This window comes from Microcebus murinus, chromosome 16 (genome assembly GCF_040939455.1).
Source record: "Microcebus murinus isolate Inina chromosome 16, M.murinus_Inina_mat1.0, whole genome shotgun sequence".
NCBI classification, from domain to species: domain Eukaryota; kingdom Metazoa; phylum Chordata; class Mammalia; order Primates; family Cheirogaleidae; genus Microcebus; species Microcebus murinus.
This window is the reverse complement of record NC_134119.1, coordinates 46,125,688-46,153,265: the sequence shown is the minus strand read 5'-3', so window position 1 is coordinate 46,153,265 and position 27,578 is coordinate 46,125,688. Positions and strand designations below refer to the sequence as shown.

The 27,578-nt window shown below is 42.8% G+C and overlaps 1 protein-coding gene across 1 annotated transcript in view; it reads right to left on the bottom strand.

Annotated features, from left to right (window-relative positions):
* Window positions 1–10,705: 10,705 nt before the first annotated feature.
* LOC105871239 (ankyrin repeat domain-containing protein 26-like) overlaps window positions 10,706–27,578 on the bottom strand; it is a 61,290-nt gene continuing 44,417 nt past the window's right edge. Inside the window, exon 11 of the mRNA XM_075993422.1 lies at window positions 10,706–10,856. Coding sequence (XP_075849537.1) covers window positions 10,706–10,856 — 151 coding nt within the window. The remainder of the gene's footprint in view (window positions 10,857–27,578) is intronic.

Below are 27,578 nucleotides of genomic sequence, written 5' to 3'. Positions count from 1 at the left end.
AGCATTGAACTGAAAACAGTGAACAAATCCTTATTCTTGTATGAATGCACAATTGACCTGCAATAGTCTTTAACTCAAGGTTAAAAGCAAAGTCAAAAACAGAAACAGCTTTTAAATTGGTGGGAAAAGACTTACTAATGAGAGTGCTCAGAATAGCAGGAGAGGTGAACAAAAGAAAAACTAAGCCTCAAATTTTTGAAGGTATATACATAATGAATCCAATAAGTAATCTTATCCCAAGAAAAGACACAATTAACACAATTGAAATGTACTATATTATTATTTTCATATTAGTCCTCTCTCATTACCACCAATTGTTTCTTCTGTTCTGTGCAGTACAGCTCTAGTCCCTGACTTTTTTTTTATTTCAGGTTATTATGGGGGTACACACATTTTGTTTACCAGTTCTGATTTGCCTCACAGAAGCTAGGGCTAGAGGTGTGCCCTTCACCCATACAATGCTCACCGCATCCATTACTTGTGAGTTTACCCTCCCACCTCCAAACACCCAATGAATATTACTACCATATGAGCACCTTAGAGTTCATCACTTAGTACCAATATGATGGTGAGTACATGTGGTGCTTATTTTTCCATTCTTGTGATACCTCACTTGGAAGGATGGGCTAGATCGAGCTCTATCCAGGATAATATAAGAGATGGTAGATCATCATTGTTTTTAATATTTGAGTAGTATTCCATAGCATACATATACCATATTTTATTAATCCACTCATGGATTGAAGAGCACTTGGGTTGTTTCCACATCCTTGCAATAGTGAACTGTGCTGCCATAAACATTTGAGTGCCGATGTCTTTATTATAGAATATCTTTTGTTGCTTTGTGTAGATGCCTAGTAGTGCATCTTGTATTTTTTGCTCTCTGAGGTATCTCGAAATTATTTTCCACAGGGGTTGTATTAATTTGCAGTCCCACCAGCAGTGTAGGAGTGTTTCCATATTTCCACATCCTCTACAGCATTTGTTGTTTTGGGACTTTTTGATAAAGGTCATTTTCATTGGAGTTAGGTGATATCTCATTGTGGTTTTGATTTGCATTTCCCTAATGATTAGACATGTTGAGCAATGTTTTATATCTTTGCTGGCCATTATTCTGTCTTCTTTTGAAAAGTTCCTGTTCATGTTCCTTGCCCGTTTTTGATGGGGTTCATTTTTTTGAGTTTTATATAGATTCTTGCTCTCACCCCTTTATTGGATGTGTAGAAAACAAATATTTTCTCCCATTTTATTTTACTGATAGTTTCCTTGGCTATGCAGAAGCCTTTTAATTTGATCAAGTCCCAATTATTTATTTTTGTTGCTGCCGTGATTGCTTTGGGGTCTTCTTCATAAATTCTTTGCCCAGGCCAAGCAACTAGACAGGAGAGGGAAATTAATGGCATCCAAATGGGAGCAGAAGAGATCAAACTCTCACTTTTTGCTGATGATACAATATTGTATCGAGAAAACCCCAAGGTTTCAACAAAGGGACTCCTGGAATTGATATATGAATTCAATGAAGTATCGGGATACAAAATCAATGCACACAAAACAGCAGCATTCATATAAGCCAATAACAGCCAATCCAAAAATCAAATAAAACAGCGTAGCACCTTTTACAATAGATACAAAAAAATATTAAATATCTAGGAATATATTTAATGAAAGAGGTGAGAGATATATATGGGAAAACTTCGAAACACTAAGAAAAGAAATTGTAGAAGATGTAAACAGATGGAAAAATCGACCATGCTCATGGATTGGGAAAATCAATACTGTTAAGATGTCCATGCTACATAAAGTGATCTACAGAATTAATGGAATCCCTATCAAAGTAACATCATCATTCTTTACAGATCTAGAAAAAATAATTCTGTGCTGTGTATGGAACCAGAGAAGACCTTGTTTATCCAGGGCAGTCTTAAACCAAAAGAACAAACTGGGACATATCAGTCTACCAGACTTTAAGCTTTGCTACAAGGCTATAGTAACCCATACAGCATTGGCCTGTCACAAAAACAGAGTTATAGACCTTTGGAATAGGACTGAGAACCCAGAAATGAAATCATCTGCATACTGTCATCTAATCTTTGAGAAAGCAGACAAAAATATACACTGGAGAAAATAATCTCTTTTCAATAAATGGTGCTGGGAAAACTGGATAACTACATGCAAAAGATTGAAACTGCATCCCTACCTCTCACCTCTTACAAAAATCAACTCTTGATGGATAACAGACTTAAACCTAAGGCACGAAACCTTAAGAATCCTAGATAAAATGTAGGGAAGACTCTTTTAGACCCTGACTTGACTGAACTTGCCCCTTAGAGAGTAATAGAGAAATAGCCAAATTACTCATTGACAATACAACATTTTGTAATGTCTATTTGTTTCCTTAAAATGAAAATGAGATTATACCTAGCCTGTTGAAATCTTGATGATTCATATTACACAATGATAAAGGTACCAATTCTTCAAGAAGGTATAACAATCTAATATGCACCTAACAAATGAACTTTAAAATGCATTGAGGTAAAAAATAATTAATCTATAAGGAGAAATAGGCAAATACATAGTTATAAGAGACTTAAACACTCCTCATTTAATGAATTACAAAGCATGTAGGCAGAAAAATCAGTAAATATATAGATTATTTGAATAACAACGTAAAAAATCTTGACCTAATTAATATGTTTACTACACTCTACACAGCATGCAGAACACATTATTGTCAAGTTAACATAGTTTAATTATCTTTAAGGTAGATGATATTTTGACCATTAAACAAACATTCACAAATTTAAAGGAATAAAAGTCATACAAAATGTATTCTTAGAGTGTGGTGGAATTCAACTATTAATCACTAAACAATATATCTGGAAAATTCTCAAATTATGGAAAGTCAGTGGCACACTTATAAATAACCAATGGGTCATAGAGAAAGTGTCAAGTTAAATTAAACTTATTTTAAACATAATAAAAATTAATATAATACATATCAAATTTTGCTGGATGCACCAAAAATTTGCCTAGAGGGAAATTCATAATATTAATGTGGATATTAGAAAACAATAATGATCTCACATGAGTGGCCTGAAATATTGCTTGCAGAATTCAAAGGAAGAATAATAATTTAAATCCAAAGCAAACTGAGGAAAAGAACTAACAACAATGAGGGCAGAAATTAATGAAATTAAAATTTACAGATAGAGAGAGAAAGACAGAGAAAATCAATGAAATTGAAAGCCTATTTTTTGAAAAGATCAGCTAAGTATTAATGAGAACAAAGAAAGAGGGTGATGATTACCAATAGCAGAATTACAAGAGAAATTGTCAATACACTCTACCATTATTATAAGGATAATAAAGTAATACTACTACAAAAAAATTCTACACACACAAATTTGATAACTGAGATTTAAAAACTCCTGGATAGACTCAAGACATACAACCAAACCTCACTGAAGATCCAATAGATAACTTGAATAGATCTATATCAATTAAGATATTGAATTTGTAAATCAAATATTCCCCCAAAACCTAGCCATCAATTGTTTTGGTGAATTCAACAAATATTGAAACTCAAGAAAATACTAACTGTACCCAATTTTTTTTTCAGAAGAACAGAAGGAAACACTTTCCAACTCATTTTACAAGGCCAGCATTACACTTATACCAAAACCAAAAAATGGTATTATAAGAAAAGATAACCTTAGACTAATATCAGTCATGAACAAAGATGAGAAAACAATTTTTTTAATTACCACATGATATTGAACTAATCTATACATCTATCTATCTATCTGGGGTGATACATTATGAATAAGAAAAACAAGGCTCATTCACTATTCAAAATTCAAAGTGACTTTACTGTAGAAATCCTATTTTAAAAATCTCAATAGTTCATAAAAAGCATGAAATAAAATACAACATTCATTTCTTGTAAAAACTGTTAGCAAATTAGGAATAAAAGAGACTTTTCTTAACCAAATAAAGGATGTGTTTTTTAATCTACATACTTAATGGTGAGGGTTGAATATTTTCTTTCCTAAGAATTGGAACAAGTCACTCCTATTTAGTATTGTATTAGAAGACTTGCACAGTGCCATAGGACAGAAATATGAAATAAAAGCATGCATATTAGAAAGGAAGAAATGCAACTGACTCTATTTGTGATTAAACTGAATGATTTTTATCAAAAACTTACAGTATCCAGAAAAAGCCTCTGTAACAAGTGATTAAAATTAGGAATGTTTTAATATCTAAGGCCAATACACAATTACAGCATATATTATGTACAATTATACAATAATGTATCATAAATGAACAGTTAAACAATTTTTAAATTAAATTACTATTTAAAATGAAAGCAAATAGTCAAATAGTTAGGAATAATTCTAAAAAAGAAGTGCTGGATCTGTATGCTAGAAACTCCAAAACATGGATTAAAGAAATAAGAGAGGATTTAAGTAAAAAAGAGAGAGGCATGACATACCTATGGATTCTGAGTCTTAATATTGCTAAGAAGATAGCACTCCCCATTTCTATTTGTAGATTCGCTGTACTGCAGATGAACATCCTAGCAGACTTCTTTTGTAGATTATCATCAAGCTAATTCTAAAATATATAAAGGCAAAAGTACTAGAAGAGCCAAAACTCTTCTGAAATAGAACAAAGTTAGAGGACTCACACTACTTGATCACAAGCCTTGCTATTAAGCTACAGTCTTCAGGACAGTGTGGTTTTGGTGGAAGGCTAGACTCATAGACCAATGGAGTCCAAAGAGATTCAAGAAACAGACTCACAGAAATATATTCAACTGGGTTTTGACAAAGGTGAAAAGACAACTCCAAAAGAAAGAACAATCTCTTCAATAAGACACACTGTACTAATATGATCTTCCCTCACAGGAAAATGAACCTTGATACATATTTCACAACTTTAACAAAAATGGACTCAAAATAGACTAAAGTATAAAATCTAAAACTATAAAAGACTATAATATATTATAGGGGGAAATAGACATGACTTTAGGTTTGTTGGTGAGGTTGTTTTTAGCTAAAACACCAAAAGCATGAACCATAAAAAATATATTGAAAAAGTAGATTTTATCAAATTTAAAAATGTTCACTCTGTAAAAGACACTGTTAAGAAAACAAAAAGCTAAGACAAACTGGGAAAATATGAGCGAGTCACAGGTGTTATAAAGACTTTTAATCAGAATATATTTTTAAAAATTCTTAAAATTCAAAAATATGAAACAATCTACATTAAAATTAGCAAAAGTTGTGAGTGTATATATACATATATATATATATATATATATATATATATATATATATATAAAATAGATAAATGGGAATTAAACAAATAAGAAATGAAAGTATGGAAATAAACATTCCCACCATAGGGTGGGCATGCGGGTCAACTGCAGGGACAGGAGGACACTGCCTGGGGCAATGCACATGTTTTAGGTCTTGGCAGAGTGGTAACACTAGTTATGCATTTGCTAAAATTCCTCAGTGTGCACACATAACATGAGACATTTTATTGTATATAAATTATACCTAATACAAGGTGATTTTTTAAAAAATACAGGTGAGTTTCCCAAACAGTGCACAGAGGAGCAGGTCTGGCAGCCTGGCTCTCAGAGAGGGGAAGTGAGAGTGGCCAGTGTGCTCATCCCTGTGGGCACCCTTCACTGCCCCGCACTGCCTGTTGGGGGTCTCCCTGCCCCCTGCTAGCCCAGCCCACCCACAATGTACTGTGAGGGTCCAAGACACAGCTTCCCTCATCCAGAAAAGGTACACCCAGCCCCACCTCAGGGCCTTTGCACTGGCTGTGCCCTCTGCCTGGAGCTCTGATATCCCGGTCCAGGCAGGAATCTTGTCCTTCCAGGTCTCATAGAGACTTCCCTGACTGACCAGTGTCCAGTGGCACCAACTGTCTCTGTCTGCCTCCTATTTCACTTCCAACAGAGCATCTATAACTCCCTGATCTTAATTATTACTCACTGCCCCCCCCATTGCCCCCCACCCTATACTCTAAAGTGGGGCTGAGCAATACCACAGCCGCCAGCCACATGTGGCCATGGGGTGCTGGAAATGGCGCTAGTCCAAATGGACACATGCTCCAAGTGTAAATGATATACATGAAATTCCAAAGACATAGTGTAGACACCCAACACCCAGAAGAACATAAATTATCTTTTTTTTTTTTGAAGTGTGATTCAGGAGGCTTCATCTATATTCAATTGATTGACTAGTGGGTAGAGAAAAATGAAGGATATGCCAATCATATATGTTATGATACAGAATTAAAGAAGTCTAGAATGTTTTTATTTCAGCATATTATGGGGGTGCAATTGTTTAGGTTATAAACATTGCCCCACTCGGTTCAGAGTTTCAAGCGTGTCCATCTCCCAGATGGTGCTCATCGTACTCATTACCTGTGCATATACCCATCCGCTCCTTCCCACCCCGCCTGCCCTACACCCAGTGAATGTTACTACTATATGTGCAAGTGTTGATCACTCAAAACCAATTCGATGGTGAGTACATGTGGTGCTTATGTTTCCTTTCTTGGGATACTTCACTTAGTAGAATGGGCTCCAGCTGTATACAGTTTAATACAAGATGTGCTAGACTGCCATTGGTTTATCGTGGCTGAATAGAACTCCATGCTATACCTATACCACATTTTATGAATCCACTCATGCACTTATGAGCACTTGGGTTCTTTCATATTTTTGTAATTGTGAATTGTGCTGCTATAAACATTCTCAACATCTGTAATCATCAGGGAAATGCAAATCAAAACCACTATGAGATATCACTTATCTCCAGTGAGAATGGTGTTTATCAAAAAGTCCCAAAACAATAAATGTTGGCATGGATGCAGAGAGATAGGAACACTCCTACACTGCTGGTGGGACTGAAAACTACAGCAACCTCTGTGGAAAGCAATATGCAGATCCCTCAAAGAGATACAAGTAGAACTACCATTTGATCCAGCAATCCCATGACTGGGCATCTACCCAAAAGAAGATATCTGCACTCGAATGTTTATAGTAAATTATCTTATTAACAATTGTTCCTGGAATTTGATATAACATTTTAGATATCTTGGGCTAAACAACAATATTATCTAAAGTACTGTCACCTGTTTACTTTTACTTTTTGAATGTCTCACCTAGAGAATTAAAAATTGCTCCTGCTGCGTGTTACATGTCCATTGGGTGGCAGCTCTGCAGTGTCAAGTCCAAGCCCTAGAACCCTGGCCTGGGGAGAAGGTAGAAAAAGTCTTGTTTATTGAATGATGTTGAGCTTGAGAGGAGAACCCTGAGGTGAATTTCCTCATGCTCGGTAAACAAGTTCAGAACAGGATGTGGGCTGGGTTTTCCAGGCTCCTTTGAAGTCACACTTTGCCCTGAGGACTCCACACCTTGACCAAGTGCTCAGAGGTGACCCTGACCTGGAACAACTTCAGGAGGCCAAGATGTCTCTTTGACCCTTTTCTTGGGGAAACAGTGAAGAGGTCATGTTGCTTCCACTGTGACCTCTCTGGAGACAGAGCGACACTAGCTTGGGAGCACTGGGGAGGAGGGGCAGGAGTGAGGGCAGAAGCAGGAAGGAAGGAAGATGAAGGAGGAAGAGGAGGAGCCAGCCAGGTGGAAGATGGGGGGGGGGCCCTAGCAGGGTAAAAGCGCTGCAGCCTGCAGGAGGGGGCTGAGGGCTCAGAATCACACCGTCGGCCCCTCTGCAGCTCCAGCTTCTCACTGTGCATCTGAGCAGACCATGGCCAGGCCCCTGCGTGCCCCTCTGCTCCTGCTGGCCAGCCTGGCCGTGACCCTGGCTGTGACCCTGGCCATGACCCTGGCCAGGAGCTCCAAACCGGTGGGTGGCATCAAGGGAGCAGATGTCAATGATGAGGGCGTGCAGCGGGAGCTGGACTTTGCCACCAGCAAATACAACGAAGAGAGCAATGACTCACACTACAACCAAGTGCAGCAGATAGTGAGTACCGTCCAGCAGGTGCGTGCTGCCCCCTCCCCACGGGGTCCTGAGTCCTGGCTGGGTTTGCCCCACAGAGAGCATTACCAGCAAATCAGCACTGACACATTCAATTATCTCATGCTCAGGCCTATTTAGATTTCCTTGCCTGTCCCACTGATGGCCTTTATACCCGAAGAGATGCCCAGGCTCTCCTCATAGCCCCTGTCCTGTCTCCTCAAACTCCTCTAACCTGCAGCCGCGGTCATGGTCATGTTTTATCAGCGAGTCTGTTTGCTGTCTTTGGCATTTTTCTAGTGTGTCCAGCCATTTGTGGGATAGAGATGGTTGCAGAACCTGCTGCCCCCTCAAGGTTAGGTTTGGGTCATAATGTGCCCACAGAGGAGGCATGTCCTCTTTCCTGAGCCTCGGCAGGTGTCACTTGGAGATCCTGGCCTCCTAGTCCAGAAGTTACACTCTTCCCTCCAAAAGTCACAGACTTGGGAGCAGCCCCCAGGGTGAGCGTCCTTTACCCTGAGCCCGGCAGACCACCCCCCACAGCCACGGGCAGCTGAACACCTGCTGGGGTGCAGATGACCATGCCCGAACCCCGCCTCTGCCAGCCGCAGCCTGGCGCAGCTAGACTCTGGCAGAGGGGGAGGCAGTCAGCGTGGAGAGGGGTCAGGAGGGGGCGGCAGGAAGGGCTGCTGGTGCCGAGCTTGCCCTGCGCCCATTGCACAGCTGCCCAGAGTGACAGAGCAGCACAGGGTGGCATGGCACGCCAGCGTGTAGAGCTCTTCCCACCTGCTCTCAAAATTCAATGAGCCCCAACAGCTCCAGTTCTCCTCCTCACCCTCAGCCACTGCCCTCTCCCTGGAACATGAGGTGGACCCCCTGGTGCTGTGGTCTCTGCTGGCCTGCGCCTCTCCAAGGTGGCTCTAACTTGGAGTGACGCACAGGATCCTGTAGATCATTGGTCCTCGGAGCCCATTTGACAGATGCACAGACTGATACCAGAGGAATCATGGATCCACAGGGCAAGGTCTAGAGCCCTGATCCCAGAGCGCATCATCCCATGCTGCTCCACAGTTCTGACAAGGCGTGTCTGGGGGAGGCCCTGTGCAGAGAGAGGGGTCAGTTTTATTCTGTTATTAAACTGTAAGATAGGCAGGTGTGGGACCCACTTGAGAAATATTGCCAGTAAATATCACCTAAAACAGGGCCATTTAAGAGCAGTCTCTTATTGGCCTAAATCTTCTGTGTATGAGAAGCATCTCATTTCCGACTGACAAAGGAGGGAGGGAATATATAAATCTGGGGAAAACGGAGAGAGTGGGATTCTGCCGGGCTGTGCGCTGGTGGCTGGAAGTCAGCTGAGACTGAATCCTAGGAACAGCCCTCCTAGAATGGATCAGCGCTCCCTGCCCCTGGGCCACAGTTGCAGGATGTGATGAATCCTTGCTGCTACACGGAGCCTTCACTTGTGCTTAGACCACGCCTGTGCTCCTGGTGCAGGGACTGGGTATTGGCCCACCCGGGCTGGCTGCCCAGACCTGTGCCTGCCATTCCTGAATGCAGTGAGGGCTTAGTCCCTGCTGCCACCTTCCACTGTCCTGCTGCATGCGACACCTTGTAGGTGTTGTTCACAGAAAGTGAATTGCAAGGGAGCACCTGTAGCCCAGCTCTGGTAATATACAGGAGAGGGGAAGTATGTGCCCTGGAAGTGACAGTGTGGCAGCTCACAAATGCAGGCATGAAGCCCCTGGGAACAGGCAGTAACTCAGCAACAGTGAACTATCTGTGTGCGTGTGAAATTGATGGCAGTGCTGTAGGTGAATCCTGCTCTTGCACATGTGTAGGTCCTGTTGAGGTTGCTGTACTCCTTGTACATGGAGCTCAGCCAGACCACATGTAACAAGTCCCAGGCCAACTTGGACAACTGTCGCTTCCAAGAGCAGCCGAATCTGAAGTAGGTATGTGTCTGATGTGAGTCACAGGCAGGTAATGCACTGCAGAGGGGGATATGTGTGTTCCTGTGATCCTGCTCTGTTCAGGAGGGTGTGTGTGTACACACGGAGGTGTGTGTGTGCATGAGTGTTTGCAAGCACAAAGAGTGTGGGGACATGCACGCATGCCCATGTTCACATAAAGAGGTGAGGGGAGGTGCATGGGAGTGCGGGTGGGAGAGAGTGAGGGTTCATGCATAGATGCCTGTGGGTGAAGGGTGCATGTGAGTTTACATACATGAATTCCTGTGTGCATATGGGGAGGATGGGAGGGTGGGTGGGCATGGCTAATTTGAATTGCAAAAAGGGCCTTAGTTGGGAATGGGGTACTGAGAGCAAAACCCTGCCTGTTCTGGGGTGTTCCCTGCAGTGCTGGAGGAATCAGCCTCAGAGCTGGGTGCTTGGGAGAGAGAAGGGCTTTGTTCAGTGCCAGTCTCGGCCACCTGCCCACAGCCACGGCCGTGGTGAGCAGATCAGAAGGGATTAGAGGCCTCTAAGTGGCCCAAGCCCTCCGAGGCTGCCCCTGCTCGCCCAACACCTGCCGGTCCAAGGCCCCAGCTGCTTCTTATGAGGTCTCTGCTCTGGGGAGAGCCACACTCCCCTTGTCACCCACTCCCCATGCTCCAGCTCTTTCAGGGCAGTTCCCCTCCCCATGGTCTTTTCCCTGGGCCCTCTCAGTAATGGCTCAGGGGCTGGAGATGGATGGCGCTAGGGGACAGCAAGCTGCCTCTTCCGCATGCACCCTCTGGGGTCCAGTGGCTGTGCACAGGCTGCTCCTTCCAGGGCTGTGCTGGGGCAGGCTGGTAGGGGGTCCTGTGGCTGGATGGGGGACACAGTGCCAGCTGATGCTTTTGGAGCCCTAGGAGGGCCATGGAACAGTGACTGCACAATCGGGCTGGGTGTCCTGGGCCTCTGAGGGGAATGGTGGGGGCTGGGGGTCTCACCCTCAAATTTCCGTGCCCCCACCCTGACATCCCATGGCTGGACATCTTCCCTTGTCACCTGCACTGATTATCCCTCTCCCTTCCCTTTGACAGGAAAAGCTGTACTCTTTGTAGATCTACAGTATTCCCTGGGAGATTTCAATGAACTTGGTGAAATCCAGCTGTCGGAAGGCCTAGGAGTCTGTGCCAGGCTGGGCTGCACCCACCCATCTTCCCCATACCTCTCACCTCCCTGTACTGCTCCCCACCCTGGGACGGAGGCCCCGCCCTGGTGCAGGTCTCCTCCCCGCATCAGCACCCGGAGGGAGGCAGGTAGACAAGGCTTCGGGAGGCCTTGACCAGCCAAGTGGCTCTACCTGTTCCTTTCTCCCTACTGCTTCTCAGACTCGCTGGTACACCAAGCTCTGCTCCTGCCTCCTTTAATAAAAGAGTAGCATTGGCTCCGTCTTGAGTTTTTCCTATCTTGGGGATGTGCACATGAGGAGGGGGGGGGGTTGAGACCAGCGTGGTGGCTCAGCCTGTAACCCCAGTGCTTTGGGAGGCTGAGGTGGGAGGCTCACTTGAGCCCAAGAGATTGAGGTTACAGTGATCTGTGATCGTGCCACTGGTCCCCATCCAGCCAGGGTGACACAGCAAGATCGTATGTCAAAGGAAAAGAAAAACACTGAAGGCTTTCAGCAGCCCCTTTGTGAAGGGCTCCTTGTCCTGCTGGGTCTAGACAGCAAATCTGCACCTGAGAGCTGAGAAGCCCATCAGGGGACTGAGCGGCCACTTTGGGCACATCTGAGTCTCAGAGCAGGGACAAGAGCATGAGGGCTGGAGCCCGGGTGCTCAGCTACAGCGGCTCCTGGTGAAGGGCCCGTGGAGCAGGTGCCGGCTGCTGGCCCTGTCCCTGCACTGCTGCCCTAATCGATGCCAGGCAGGGGGGAGGCCTCAGCGGGGCCGGCCAGGCAGTAGATGCCACCCCAGTCTACAGAGTTGGTCACACTCCAGGGACTGACTTTCTCTCATCAAATTCCCTAGAGCCTAATAAATAATGATTTATGTCCACTGCATTCCCCCTAATTATTTAGGTCCCTACATGAAAATAAAGACTAAAAGTGTCTGTGTGTCTCTGTGTCTGTGTCACTGGTTGGGGGAAACACCAACCAGAACTAAAGATGGGAGAAATCCTAGAGTAAAGGCCATACCTGCCCTGGTCCATCCCGGAGTGATGCCCTGCACTGGGAGGTCGTGCCCTACACTGGGAGGTCGTACCCTACACTGGGAGATCGTGCCCTATGCTGGGAGTTTGTGCCCTAGCAGGTTTTACAGTTACACCCACGAGCCCTTCGGCTGGACTTTGCTTGAAAGCAAGTCCTCACATCAAGCTTCACCTTAGGGATGGAGAAGTTGAGACACAAATGGGACTGACATGCCGTGGGCTCTTCTTTTTCCAAGAAGTACACTTTAGTTCACAAAGACCACCACCTGGGAGTCAGCATAATGCCTTGGTACACTGAGTATTTCCCAGCCCTGAACAGGAGGTGACAGTCCTTAGAGGCACACTGGGCCCACCCCACAGTGTCCTTCCATTGGCTGTTTCAGAACAGCGGGGTGCAGCCCTCAGGGCTGGCTGGGGCAGGTTTGCAAATACCTTCCATGCTCACAGTCACAGAGACCAGGTGTCTTGTGGGCACTGCTGTGAACACGGAAGGGAAATGACAAGGGGAGTCCACCAAACAGCCCCAGGCTGGCCCCTCACCTGCTGCACCAGCAAGGCCAGCGCTGGGAAGGCCGGGGAGGGCAAGGGGAACAGGCGCTCCCACGCCGTGTCCACCTTGCATGCAGAGCCTCAGCCCTGCCTTTAGTAACAAGTCTCTGGGGGAGGGAAGAGAAGCACCGCCCAGAGGCCTGAGCAGGGGACGTCTGAGTCTGGGCGTGACCCTAGGCAGGTGTGGGGTGCAGGGGGCCTCATGGACTTAGTAATCCAGACTCCATGGGGAGGAGGGAACCCAGGGAGAGCAGCCGGTGCTCAGAAGCCCAGGGGAGGGGGGTCAGGGGTCAAGACCCCCTGCAGGGAGGGTTTCAAGGTTTGCCTCAGTTTGACACAAGCAACTACCATGCAGACACAGTGATTTCCTCTCACTTGTCCCTTTACTGATAAAACTTTCCGTCTTTGGACAAGTGGGGATGTGCTGGGGGCTGTGCACAAGGCTCGCCCACCTTCTCCCTGAGTGTCTGCGCCCCAGGTGGGCAGCAGTGGGGAGCCTGAGCATGAGCAGGTTCATCTCCTGGCCAAGCCAAGGGCACTGGCTGTGTCCTGAATCTATGGGGGATGTGGAGTCGTGTTAAGGAAGATCATGATGAGGTCAAGCTTTGAAAATACTATGCCCCTTTAAGAGTTCCTATAGTGAAAATCATGTCACAAATCAGTGGCAAAAGATGGAACCTGCAGAGGTTAGACACCTCCTCACTTCAGCACAGATGAATCAGTGGTGGAGGAGGGATGAGTCCATGGGAGGATGAAGAAGTCAGCCAGTGTGGTCTTTCCAGGGCGGGTGACACTCACCCAAGGACCCAGGTGGACCCAGGTGCTGTGGGGCCTGAGGCTTATATGATTTAGGGGACTCCATGGATGAAAACTAGCAGTACTACTGACTATTACTACTCACAGTGTTACCAACAGAAAACTAAGCACAAAAGTTAATGTCTATTTAGGAAGAGAAAATCAATCACAGCCAATTACATGTTTTAAAATGCTGATAAATACTACAACCATCACAAAATCCAGAAAAATAACATTTCTTCCAGCATAATCAGGCTACCTCAACTAAGTCTATCACCAACGGACTGGGGTTCTCTGGTTTGTTGCAATAACACAATACTCACACCTCGGGACCTGGAGCTACTGACCAAGGAGAAGGAGGGTCATCACAGGATTAGTAAGAGACTCTGAAGCAGGATTTTGGTGGACTCACAGCACCCCAGGGCTGAGTGTAAAGGAGCTAGTTCCAGTTTGGACGGCAAAGGGGACCTGGGGGCTATGTCCCTAGAAAACATAAAGTTGAGCCAGTTGTGAAACCCTCTGTCCAGAAGCCCCTTCTCTGAGGTTCTGCGTCTCTGTGTAAGGATGGACCTAGGTCCCCCAGGCAGTGGGGTGTTCACTTACTGATAGAAAATTTTCTGATAACCCCGATTCTAGCGAAGAACATCTTTCATTGAGTAATAAAGTGATAGTTGGCAAAAGAAGAGGCTAATGGAGATTTCAAAGATGCAGCTTGGGAGAAATCTTGCTTTTCTGTTCATGATACAACTGCTCTGTTCTCATTCATCTATTCCTCCCTCCTAGGGATGGAAGGGCAGGGTTTTCCTCCCCTGGTCCATGATATCTTTATTTACTCACATAAAATTTTAATTAATGAACTATTGACACAACTCTGTAATAATTTCTTCCTGTATTTTCATAGTTGTATAATGAATCACTATTTGCCTCATCATAGCACAGTGATATTACAAAATCATTTGTATAAATATAATATAGAAATAAATCAGTCTTTTCACTCACCACTTTCAACACTTTTGTTAAATTGATGGTGTATAACATTGTCTTTCTGCCTCAAAACTCATAATTGATCTTATCATCCAAATTTTTCAGATTATCAAACTTGAAGAAGCTTCTGACAGTTTCCTTTCATATATGAGCATACATTATAGTACTTCCTAGGTTTTCTTGGCTTAAGATCAATGATCTTAAACACTATTCAGCTGACAATGCTCACTTAGCACATCATGTATTTTTCAATCTTCCCTGCAATGTTTCATCTTGTAATGTTTGGAGCTGCCAGACTTCATTGGAAAAAGAAGACATGAGAAGACAGATCCCACAAGTTAAAAAGTTCTAGCTCATCCAATTCTCATGAAAATAAAAATAAATGCCTGGTCTGCTAATCATTGCACATACCATATTAGCGAGTATATTTCTAATAGGACAAAACTTCCCTGTTTGCCTAGGAGTCAAAAAAAAAAAAAAAAGCCAAACACTCAACTCATAATTTTTGATGTTATGGTGGGAATAATTAATTTTCCACAGACTAGCTTCTCACTCCATGCATTGCAAGCCTGTTTACTCTCTCCGCATCACAAAGGTCCAATATGAGGTGCCACAGGACACATCCTGATCAAGATGCAACCTCTGTCCCTGATGCTTGGTTGATGACAGAGCTTGGAGGAAAATCAAATTCCCTGACCTGAGGGTCAGAGCTCTGATGGCAATACACAGGCACCACCCCTGCTCCCAGACATTTCCCTTTGCCTGGGCATGTTGTGAAGCCCCTGTGTGATTGCAGGAGTGCAGAAGTATGTGTGCACTGGCCCCTGCACAAGCCCAAGTGCTCTGATAAACTTGGATTTCACCAGGGCCTGAATTGGACCCACCTGACCTCAGGACTCTAATTAGCTGCACTCTAAGACATGGTGGCCCTCAGATTGTGTGGTCCCTTTGCTGCCTCTGTGTCCTTTACAGTAGAATGATTAGCCCCAGAGCCTCACACTGAGGGTTGGGACTCACAGTTTGGGGCTTAAAGTTAGTAACATGCTGTTATTCAGGGGTATACAAGATCCTCTCCAATTGCAGCAGAAAAGTGGCTTTTTGGGCTTAGGAGAAAATTAAGCTTAAGCATAGGAAACAACAGACACCTGTCGTGCATGTTACTTGGGAAAACAGACAAGCTTTTTCCTAAGGCATGAGATGTAAGATGATTGTGAACTGCTAGAGATTATGTTTTTGATATCAGTTTGCCCAGAACATGTGGTCATCCATGTGCTACTCAGCTTTACAGAAGCAAAATGCAGTTGTGCAATAGATTGTCCAGAAGAGGGGGCTGAAATGTCATTAGATGCAAAAAGAGCTCCTAAACAAGGAAACCGCACTAAAAACAGCAGAAAGATCCCTGGGGAAGCCCAGAGTTCTCTGAGGGTGTGGTCCTGCTTCCTGAGCCTGCAGAGAGCTACATCTACCCTTCTGTGTGGCCTCTTGTACAGTAAGAAAGTGGGATTCCTCTAAGAATGCTGGGTTGTGAGCTGGACTCCAAAGGAAGAACTCTGAGCCCAGTCTTGGAAGGAGACTTGCTGGGAGCTGAGTAAGTGCAAAGGCAGGGGAACCTGACCTGAAAACAGCACTGGATGCAATCTTGTACAACTTATGTTTAAATGTATTTTCTTTGTAAGTGGGGTTGTATATTCATTGGCACGTTACAACTTTAGAGAAGCTTCATGTCCATTTCTTCTGAAATGTGGGTTCACAGTAGCTTATAACATTGTAACTATGCATTTTTATGCTCCTTTCTAAAATAGTAAGATTTTTGTTTTTAAAATCTTTGAATTATCAGTTTGGCTAAGTGATTTTATGGTAAGCTATGATCCTGTTTCACAAAAAGGGTTTTATGACAGACAATTCATGACTTTTTAAGTTTTCATTAAAATATAAAGTTACTAAAAGTAAGAATTCTAGTAAATACATGTGATTGTATATATAAAGTGTGCTAAAAATAATATATATTTTTAATAAGGGAAAATATAATAGAAGTATAAAACATGTTCTTATTAAATATATAATCTTTTCTAATTCAGAGGTTATGTAAAGATTAAATCAAAATATGGATTTAGAAAGAAAAAATAGTAACTAGTAAGAGAAAGAGATGTACAAAGGTGATGACTATAGTTATAGAAATGTATCTTTGTTAAGAAATGTTAAACAGAAAAGAGAATAATAATGTAGAGAGGTAGGATCAAGATGGCGGATGAGAAACACCGCCAGACAGAGTGTCTCTGCAGAAAAGACAGATTCTATCAGAAATTAGAAAAAAGAAGCAAGAAGACAGGCATACAGCGGACGAGAGTAGGAAGGAGGGGTACCTGAGACCCTGGGAGACTCCACAAGAGGAGGCTGTGGAGGAGAACTGGAAGCTGAGACCACCCGAGCAGCCCGGAGACCAGTGGCAAGGGTAGGTGGATTTGCCGTTTTCCCTCCCCTGCCTTTGGGACTGTTCGTAGGCTCCCCAGTGGGTGGAGAGACCTGCAGACACCAGCCCAGAGACAGCCACCAACAGCTAGCAGTGAGCCTGTAGCGGACACAGCACCAGGCTCCCAACTCCCTCCCAGCACCTCCGTGTGCACAGACCCGAGCTGCATGGCAGGCGCCATATTGCCTCCTTCTCCCCTCCGCCGACCCTACTCCCGGCTGCCCAGAGAGACAATACAGCCACCAGCTGGAGGCACCTCCAGGGAACGGGACCTTCCCTTTTGGGACCCTACAGCTGACTAAGGGGAACTCAGACTGTGAGCTCCCTACCCGCCAGCCCTCCCAGGTGCTGCTGGCACGGTGTTCCCAGGAGAACGGTGCCGACTCAGAGGCTGAGAGATATAGACCCAGCTTGGGCTCCCTGTGGGTGAATTGGGACCAGAACTCCTCTCCCTGGTGAGGATACAGTTTGAACACTGGGACCCAGAGGTCGGACCTGCAGACCAGATCCCGAGCACCGAGGTCTAGCATTGTCCCGGGAATAGAAAGGATATACGTCAACAGCCTACTGAGGTGTGTGTGCCTCCAGGGGCAGATCAGCATCCTAGAGGGCAACCCTCCGTTGCCCTCCGCCGTGTGCCCAGCCCAGGTGGTGTTCCTTTGCAGGAAACCTCCCAGCCGGCATCACAGTCCTGGTAGGCCTAGTGGCGTGTGCTCTGGCCTGCTGGCAGAGGCCCAGGAGTAGCTGCAGAATTGGGGACGGTGGAAAGAAGTGAGGCCCGCTGCAGACTGCGGGTCTCAGACAGCCCCACCCCCACACGCAGACTTTCTGGCTGAGCGGGACCATTCCAGCTCCTCACTGACAACTTTTCCTGGAAGCAGAGAACAGAACTTTGACCCCTGCAAAAGGCATTGGTGGTGCCTGAGGGCAGGCTTACCCAACCTAGCTCCGCCCAGAACAAGAGCTGATAACAGGACATAAAAACAACAGCATAGCCCGTTCTTCCAAGCAAGTGCCACCTACTGACAGGGACGGCATCCGGCACAGCCTTTTCACGGCACCCACTGACTCATTATACAGGGAGTGGTCCAATCTCAACCACAGACACCACCTAACGGTTCAGAAACTAAACAAGGCGTGTGAATACCCAAACAAAAACCTAAAGGAAAGAAACAACAACTGATCGACATGGGAATAAATCAGTGAAGGAACTCAGGAAATATGAAGAACCAAACGGAAAACACACCCCCAAAGAGGAGCACCAGCCCCCTTGAAACTGACACCAACCCAAATCAGGCAACCAAAATGACAGAAGAGGAATTTCGTATGTGGTTCATAAGAACACTCACCGAGCTGCAACAACTCAATAACCAACACAAAGAAACCACAAAAAGCCTCCAGGACCTAGAACAAAAGTTCACTAAAGAAATAGACACAATGAAGAAAAATTTAACCGAACTCCTGGAAATGAAGAATCAATTCAGGGAACTACAAAATACAGTGGAAAGTCTCAAGAACAGGGTAGATCAAACAGAGGAAAGAATCTCAGAGAATGAAGATAACATCCTCCAACTAAATAAAACTGTCACAGAGATAGAGCAGAGAAACAAGAGAAAAGAGCAAAGCCTACAAGAGATGTGGGATTATTTAAAGAAACCTGATGTGAGGGTCATAGGGTTGCCAGAAGGGGAAGAAGACAACAATCACGGGTTGGACAAACTATTTGAAGATATAATAGAGGAAAATTTCCCAGGCCTTGCTCAAAATCTCGATATACAAGTTCAAGAAGCTCAGAGGACCCCTGGGAGATTCAATGCAAACAGGAAGATGTCACGACATGCAGTCATCAGACTGACCAAAATATCAACTAAAGAGGCCCTTCTAAGAGCTGTAAGACAAAAGAAGCAAGTAACATACAAGGGAAAGCCAATTCGAATAACACCAGACTTCTCTAATGAGACTTTACAAGCAAGGAGAGACTGGGGCCCCATTCTCACTCTTCTGAAACAAAACAATGCCCAGCCTAGAATCTTATTTCCTGCAAAACTAAGCTTCATATATGAAGGAGAAATAAAGACATTCTCAGACAAGCAAAGGCTCAGAGAATTCACCAAGACAAGACCAGCCCTACAAGAAGTACTCAAAACAGTGTTACGCACGGAGCACCATAATAAAAAATCACGAATATAAGCACAACCAAAACCCAAAGATTAAAGGCCAGATAATGCAATGGCTCAAGAGAGAAATCAAAGCAACAACATCCAACCCAACAGAATGAACAGTAATCTACCTTACCTATAAGTCCTCTCAATAAATGTGAATGGCTCAAACTCTCCACTCAAGAGATATAGGCTGGCTGAATGGATAAGAAAATAAAGGCCAACTATATGCTGTCTTCAGGAAACACATCTAACCTGCAAGGATGCATATAGACTAAAAGTAAAAGGATGGAGATCAGTATTCCATGCAAGTGGAAGCCAAAAGAAGGCTGGTGTGGCAGTTCTAATTTCAGACGATTTAGTTTTTAAACCAACAAAAGTAGTAAAAGACAAAGAAGGTCATTATATAATGGTGAAGGGCACACTTCAAGAAGAGGAGATAACAATTTTAAATATATATACACCCAACTTAGGTGCACCCAGTTTCATAAAGCAAACCTTACTGGATCTAAGCAAATGGATTAATGGCAACTCCATAATCACTGGAGATTTCAACACCGCACTGGCGGCACAAGACAGATCCTCCAAACAGAAAATTAATAAAGAAATAATGGACTTAAACAAAACCCTGGAACAATTGGGTCTGACTGACATCTAAAATACAATCTACCCAAAATCCACTGAATATACGTTCTTCTCATCAGCTCACGGGACATTTTCTAAGATTGACCATATCCTAGGACACAAAGTAAATCTCAAGAAATTAAAAAAAATAGAAATCATACCATGTACCTTCTCAGATCACAGTGGAATAAAACTAGAAATTAACCCTCACAGAAACTCACATTTCTACACAAAAATGTGCAAACTAAACAACCTCCTACTAAATGATTACTTCATAAATGAAGAAATCAAGATGGAAATTAAAAAATTCTATGAAGAAAACGACAATGGAGAGACAAGTTATCAACTCCTCTGGGACACAGCTAAAGCAGTTCTGAGAGGAAAGTTTATCTCCGTAAATGCCTATAACCAAAAGACAAAAAGATCACAAATAGACAATCTAATGAAACTACTCAAAGAGCTGGAAAAAGAAGAACAGACCAACCCCAAACCCAGCAGAAGAAGTGAAATCAACAAGATCAAATCAGAACTAAACGAAATTGAAAACAGGAAAGCTATTCAGGAAATTAATAAAACAAAAAGTTGGTTCTTTGAAAAAATAAACAAAATTGACACACCATTGGCTAAGCTAACGAAAAGCAGAAAAGAGAAATCTCTAATAAGCTCCATCAGGAATAAAAAAGGAGATATCACAACTGATCCCAAAGAGATACAAGATACAATTTATAAATACTACAAAAATCTTTATGCACACAAACTGGAAAATGTGGAGGAAATGGACAAATTTCTAGAAACACACAGCCTCCCTAGGCTCAACCAGGAAGAAATAGATTCCCTGAACAGACCAATCTCAACAGCTGAAATAGAAACAGCAATTAAAAATCTCCCTAAAAAGAAAAGTCCCGGTCCAGATGGCTTAAGACCTGAATTTTACCATACTTACAAAGAAGAACTAGTACCTATCTTGCAGAAACTATTCCACAACATCGAGAAGAACGGAAACCTCCCCGACACCTTTTATGAAGCGAATATTACTCTGATACCAAAACCAGGAAAGGATGCAACAAAAAAAGAAAACTACAGACAAATATCCCTAATGAATATAGATGCAAAAATTTTCAACAAAATCTTAGCTAACCGAATCCAGACACTTATCAAAAAAATAATCCACCATGACCAAGTGGGCTTCACCCCAGGGATGCAGGGATGGTTCAACATACGTAAATCTATAAATGCAATTCACCACATAAACAGAAGCAAAAACAAAGACCACATGATTCTTTCAATAGATGCAGAAAAAGCTTTTGACAAAATTCAACACCCTTTCATGATATGAACACTTAATAAAATAGGCATAGAAGGAACATACCTAAAAATGATACAAGCCATATATGACAGACCCATAGCCAACATCATACTGAATGGGGAAAAATTGAAATCATTCCCACTTAGAACTGGAACCAGACAAGGCTGCCCACTATCTCCACTTCTGTTCAACATAGTGCTGGAAGTCTTGGCTACAGCAATCAGACAGGAAAATGGAATCAAAGGTATCCAAATAGCGGCAGAAGAGATCGAACTTTCACTGTTTGCTGATGATATGATATTATATCTAGAAAACCCCAAACATTCAACCAAGAAACTCCTGGAACTGATCAATGAATTTAGTATAGTCTCAGGATACAAAATCAATACACAGAAATCAGAGGCATTCATATATGCCAACAACAATCTAATTGAGAACCAAATCAAAGACTCAATTCCCTTCACAATAGCAACAAAGAAATTAAAGTACCTAGGAATATACTTAACCAAGGAGGTCAAAGACCTCTACAGGGAGAACTATGAAACACTGAGGAAGGAAATAGCAGAGGATGTAAACAGATGGAAATCCATACCATGCTCGTGGATCGGCAGACTCAATATCATCAAAATGTCTATACTACCCAAACTGATCTACAGATTCAATGCAATACCTATTAAAATCCCATCAGCATTCTTCACAGATATAGAAAAAATAATTTTACGCTTCGTATGGAACCAAAGAAGACCCCGAATATCAAGAGCAATTCTAGGCAACAAAAACAAAATGGGAGGTATTAATATGCCAGATATCAAACTATACTACAAAGCTGTAGTAATTAAATCAATATGGTATTGGCACAAAAATAGGAATATTGACCAGTGGAACAGATGTGAGAATCCTGATATAAAACCATACTCATATAGCCATCTAATCTTTGATAAAGCAGACAAAAACATACGCTGGGGAAAAGAATCCCTTTTCAATAAATGGTGCTGGGAAAACTGGATAGCCACCTGTAGAAGGCTAAAACAGGACCCACACCTTTCACCTCTCACAAAAACCAACTCACGCTGGATAACAGACTTAAACCTAAGGTATGAAACTATTATAACTCTAGAGGAAAAAGTTGGAAACACCCTCCTAGACATCGGCCTGGGCAAAGAGTTTATGAAGAAGTCCCTAAAGGCAATCACAGCAGCAGCAAAAATAAATAAATGGGACATGATCAAACTACAAAGCTTCTGCACAGCCAAAGAAATAGTCATGAAAGTAAACAGACAACCTATAGAATGGGAGGAAATTTTTGCATCCTATGCATCCGATAAGGGACTGATAACTAGAATATACTTAGAACTCACGAAAATCAGGAAGAAAAAATCAAATAACCCCATTAAAAAGTGGGCAAAGGACTTGAACAGAAATTTTTCTAAAGAAGACAGAAGAATGGCCAACAAACATATGAAAAAATGCTCAACATCTCTAATCATCAGGGAAATGCAAATCAAAACCACAATGAGATATCACTTAACCCCAGTGAGAGTGGCCTTTATCAAAAAATCTCCAAACAATAAATGCTGCCGTGGTTGCAGAGAGAGAGGAACACTCCTACACTGCTGGTGGGACTGCAAACTAGTTCAACCTCTGTGGAAAGCAATATGGAGATACCTTAAAGCGATACAAGTGAATCTACCATTTGATCCAGCAATCCCATTGCTGGGCATCTACCCAAAAGATCCAATGACACTCTACAAAAAAGACACCTGCACTCGAATGTTTATAGCAGCACAATTCATAATTGCAAGGCTGTGGAAACAGCCCAAGTGCCCATCAATCCAAGAATGGATTAATAAAATGTTGTATATGTATACCATGGAGTACTATTCAGCTCTAAGAAACAAAAGTGATATAGCACATCTTATATTTTCCTGGTTAGAGCTGGAACCCATACTACTAAGTGAAGTTTCCCAAGAATGGAGAAACAAGCACCAGATATATTCTCCAGCAATCTGGTATTAACTGAGTAGCACCTAAGTGGACACATAGGTACTACAGTAATAGGGTATTGGGCAGGTGGGAGGGGGTAGGTGGGTGGGTATATACATACATAATGAGTGAGATGTGCACCATCTGGGGGCTGGTCATGATGGAGACTCAGACTTTTGGGGGTAGGGGGGGTTATGGGCATTTATTGAAACCTTAAAATCTGTACCCCCATAATATGCCGAAATAAAAAAAAAAAAAAGAAAGAAAACCGAAAGCTAAGGCAAACTGAGAAAATATGAGCAAGTCACAGGTGTTATCAAGGCCTTTATTCAGATTATATTTTTAAAAATCCTTAAAATCCAAAAATACTTACCAATCTACCTTAAAATTAGCAAAAGTTGTGGGTATATATATATATATATATATATATATATCTCAAAATATAATAGACAAATGGGAAATAAACATATGAAAACACATTCCGTATTGTTAAAAAGGAAATGTAAATTATAACCACAAGGGGATGCCACTACATCTCATTACAGTAATAAAAGGCCTTGAAAATATTGAATGCTGGTGAGGATATAGAACAACATAGATTCTCATTTATTGCTGGTGGGAATGCAAAGTGATAAGACCAAGTTATAGAGCAATTTAGCAGCATTTTACAAAGTAAGACATATTTCTGTCTTAAGGTTCAACCATTATACTCCTAGGTATTTACCAAAACATAATGAAAAAAGTTCACATAAAATGTTCTTATAGGGAGTGTCTCATCAGCTTTACTGACAATTACTAATACCTGAAATCAACCAATAAAGATATCACTCAATAGGTGGATAGATAAACTGTTTTATCAATAATGTGGAATACTACCCAGCATTAAAATGGAACAAACTGTTGATTTATATAACAATATTCATATAGATGAATTCTTACATATGTTTTGCTAAGGGAAAGAAGTCCTCTCCACAAAGCTACATACTGCATGATTTCCTTTGTATAACATTCTGGAGAAGGCAAGATTGTAGGTACGAAAACAGATCATCAATTGCCAGAGTCTGGAGAAAAGGAAGAGTTTATAATGAGGGGATCACACAATAGAATTTTAGGGTGATGCAGATGTTCAGTATAATACTCAGTGGTGGATACATTACTCTATGGATTTGTGAAACTACCAAATGCTACATAACAAAAACTGATCTTTATTTTTTGCAAATTAAAAATAAATAAATAAACCACAATGTCAGAGGATTCTAGGAGAAAAAAGAAACTGACCTAAGTAACTTTAGAAAATGTCATTTTAGGGGCAGACACCAGTGGAGAAGAGAAGGGAGCAATTGGCTCAAATTAATTCCAGGCAGTTCCAGAGACCAAGAAAAGCATAAGGGTTTTTTTCTTCTTCTTCTCACCTGGGTACCTCAGACCAGCAATAGGACATAGGTCTCTCACCCCATGGGGGAGTGCCACAAGTGACCTAAGAGTCTGCATCCCTTTATCTGGACGCCCACCCCTCTGCACCTCCTCCACTCCTGTCATTCCAGGAAGTAATTTTGGCTCAGGCCGCTTGTAGCTGCATGGCCTCACCCAGCCCACAGCAACCACCAAAGCGCCTTGTGCTGAGGGACTTGGCTCCCCACGAGGAGAGTGAGTGTACTTCCAGCTGCGCCTGCCTCAGTTGGTAAAGTCACCTCAGCGGAGTGAAGGGTGGTTACTCTGTCACCACTGGGGCTTGGAGAGGAGGGCAGACGGGTGAGCCCTCCCCAACTGGAGAGCAGTGTAGGTAGTCCCACAGCTCCTCCCCCAAACCATAGCAGGTGGTTAAGAGCTCTCTGTGCTGAGTGACCTGCTGTCACTGCCTGGAATGTGTCTCTATCCCCATCCTCCTGCCCAAAGGTATTGGGTGCATTCACCTGCTCAAAGTGCAGATGGTGGGGGGGGGGCAGTGTGGGAGAGATCCCTGTTCCAGGGTCAGATAGCAAGTGAGAGCCCATGTCCACTGGGAAGGTGCCCAGGAGCTTAAGAGAGCAGGGTTCAGTGGGCGAGCCCCGTCCCCACCTCCTCTGGTCAGAGCATCACCCTGGTGGAGACTTCTGGAGACAGACAGGCCCACCCACCTCACCCTGGGGTCTAGTTGTGGAAAAGGGGTGCATAAAAGGAGATTCCCCTATCCACCAATGACAGATGGAGGTGCTCCCTAGTGGGCCAGACACACAGACTGTGGGGAAGCTTGAGAGCCCATCTTGGGTGAACAGGCAAACAGATAAAGAAGAGGCAAAATCAGACCATTTGGAGGGGAAAGTGGCCAGGTTTGTGGGCAGGGAAGGAAAAACCTGGCCGAATACCTCAGCAATCACACCACGTTTTGGTCCCTCCCAACAGGAGCAGCCCTCCAGTTTAGAGAGAGAACCCTGAAGTCCACTATTGGCCTCTCCCCCTAGTGGCAGGATAAGCAACCATAGATGCTAACATGCCCAGCCTTTTGCACTCCAACTGCGATCTATCTTGCTTCTACTTACACCTCAGTGGGAAGCGGGGTCAACACAACCCCTAGGAGCTACAAGGCCCCTTCAAAGGCTTAAGGTATTCATATATCCGACATCGGGAATCAGAGCCTACCACAGTGACAACAGATTACCTTGGTAACAGGCTTCTTAATGCAAGCTACACACCACAATTCACAATTGCAAAGATGTGGAAACAACCCAAGTGTCCATCAGTATGTGAGTGGATTAATAAAATGTGGTATCTGTATACCATGGGGTACTACTGAGCCATAGCAAACAATGGTGAACTACCACGTTTCCCCAAATATAAGACCTACCCATAAAATAAGCCCTAGCAGGATTCCTAAGCATTTGCACAATATAAACCCTACCCCGAAAATAAGACCTAGTGATGGGCGTGGCTACGCAGCGCATCCGCACAACCCATGCATTTTGCCATGGAGCGCTAAAGACGACGAGCAGCCCTTCTCATCTGCCCCATGAGAACTCTATGGCTTGACATGAGATATTGGGGCCAATGGTTCTAAAGGAAATAGAGTCTCAAGAAATTCAGGATGGAATTCGGAATTTAGAGAGTTATGATAATGTTTCAGAAGAAGACGACTTAACTATATTTGAATAAATGTAGATTGTTGTGCTGTACTTAAAAAAAATAACACATCTCCTAAAATAAGCCCTAGGGTGTCTTCTTGAGGAAAAATAAATATAAGACCCTGTCTTATTTTCAGGGAAACACAGTAGCACCTCTTGTATTATCCTGGATGGAGCTAGAGCCTATTCTTCAAACTGAAGTATCACAAGAATGGAAAAACATGCACCACATATACTCACCATCAAATTGGTACTAGCTGATCAACACTTTAGGTGCACACATGGAAATAATATTCATTGGTTGCTGGGCAGGTGGGATGGCAGTAGAGGGGAGGAGTAAATTTACAACTAATAAGTACAAAGCACACTGGGGGATGGGCATGCTTGTAACTATGGCTTGGGTTGTGCAAAAGCAACATATGTAATCAAAACATTTGTACCCCCATAATATTCTGAAATTTAAAAATAAATAAAATTTTAAAATGTCATTTTTACTGGCTACTGTTGTAAAGCTAAAATAAGCTCCACATAAACTCTTTATTATAGTTTGTAATTTTGTTTGTCACAGGAACAAAAGATAATGCTAACATTATATTACATCCATACTAGGCTAGCCCAAGAGAGTAAGCTGTAGATAATGTGAGCTATATTTCCCATTGTTACAGAGGGATTTATAATTAAGCAAGTGTGAAAGACTGCAATAAATTCAGTGGTGCTAGATTAAAGTTGAAGGTATCAGCATTATACAGGTAGATATACAAATTATATGTATATATATATATATAAACATGGATGTGTATACAAACAAATCTCCTAGTTCTGTCTGCTAAAAAGCAATGTGCACATATCTTGGTTTGTAAATAAGATTCTCCAATCTAATGAATCAGGTCTCTGGAGAAATGATTAATTCTAGGCCTGGGCCAGTGAAAATATCAGATGGTTCTGGAACATCCTGTGGTGCCAAAAAACCAAAAAAAGTTCAAAACCAAAAGGATAGGGATGTGTCAAAGAGGCATGGTGCTAACCCAAAAGAGCTACCAAATGTGTAGAGCAAGTTCTCTAAACAGAAAGGAATTGGTATCGGAAGACTTCTTGAAAATTCAAAAAGAAAAGAACACCAGAATGGAAAAAATAAGGGAGATAAATTATGCTTCTTATCATAAATTTTTGAATCATATTTGATGTGGCACCCAGCATAATAGGGAAATCATTTAGCTTCATTCTATTTTATTTTTTAAATAATTAAAATATTTTAATAATTAAACATTTTTTTCTTTTCTTTTTCTTATTTCAGCCTATTTATGAGGGTACAAACATTAAGGTTGCATACATTTCCCTTGTATTTAAAAAGTAAAATGGTGAAGGAAACTAAGTTGAAATTAAGCTTTTACATTGTACTTCAAGTGGTAAGACATCCACACTAGAAGGACTCAAGGAAATTATGTATATATAATAATAAACTAAA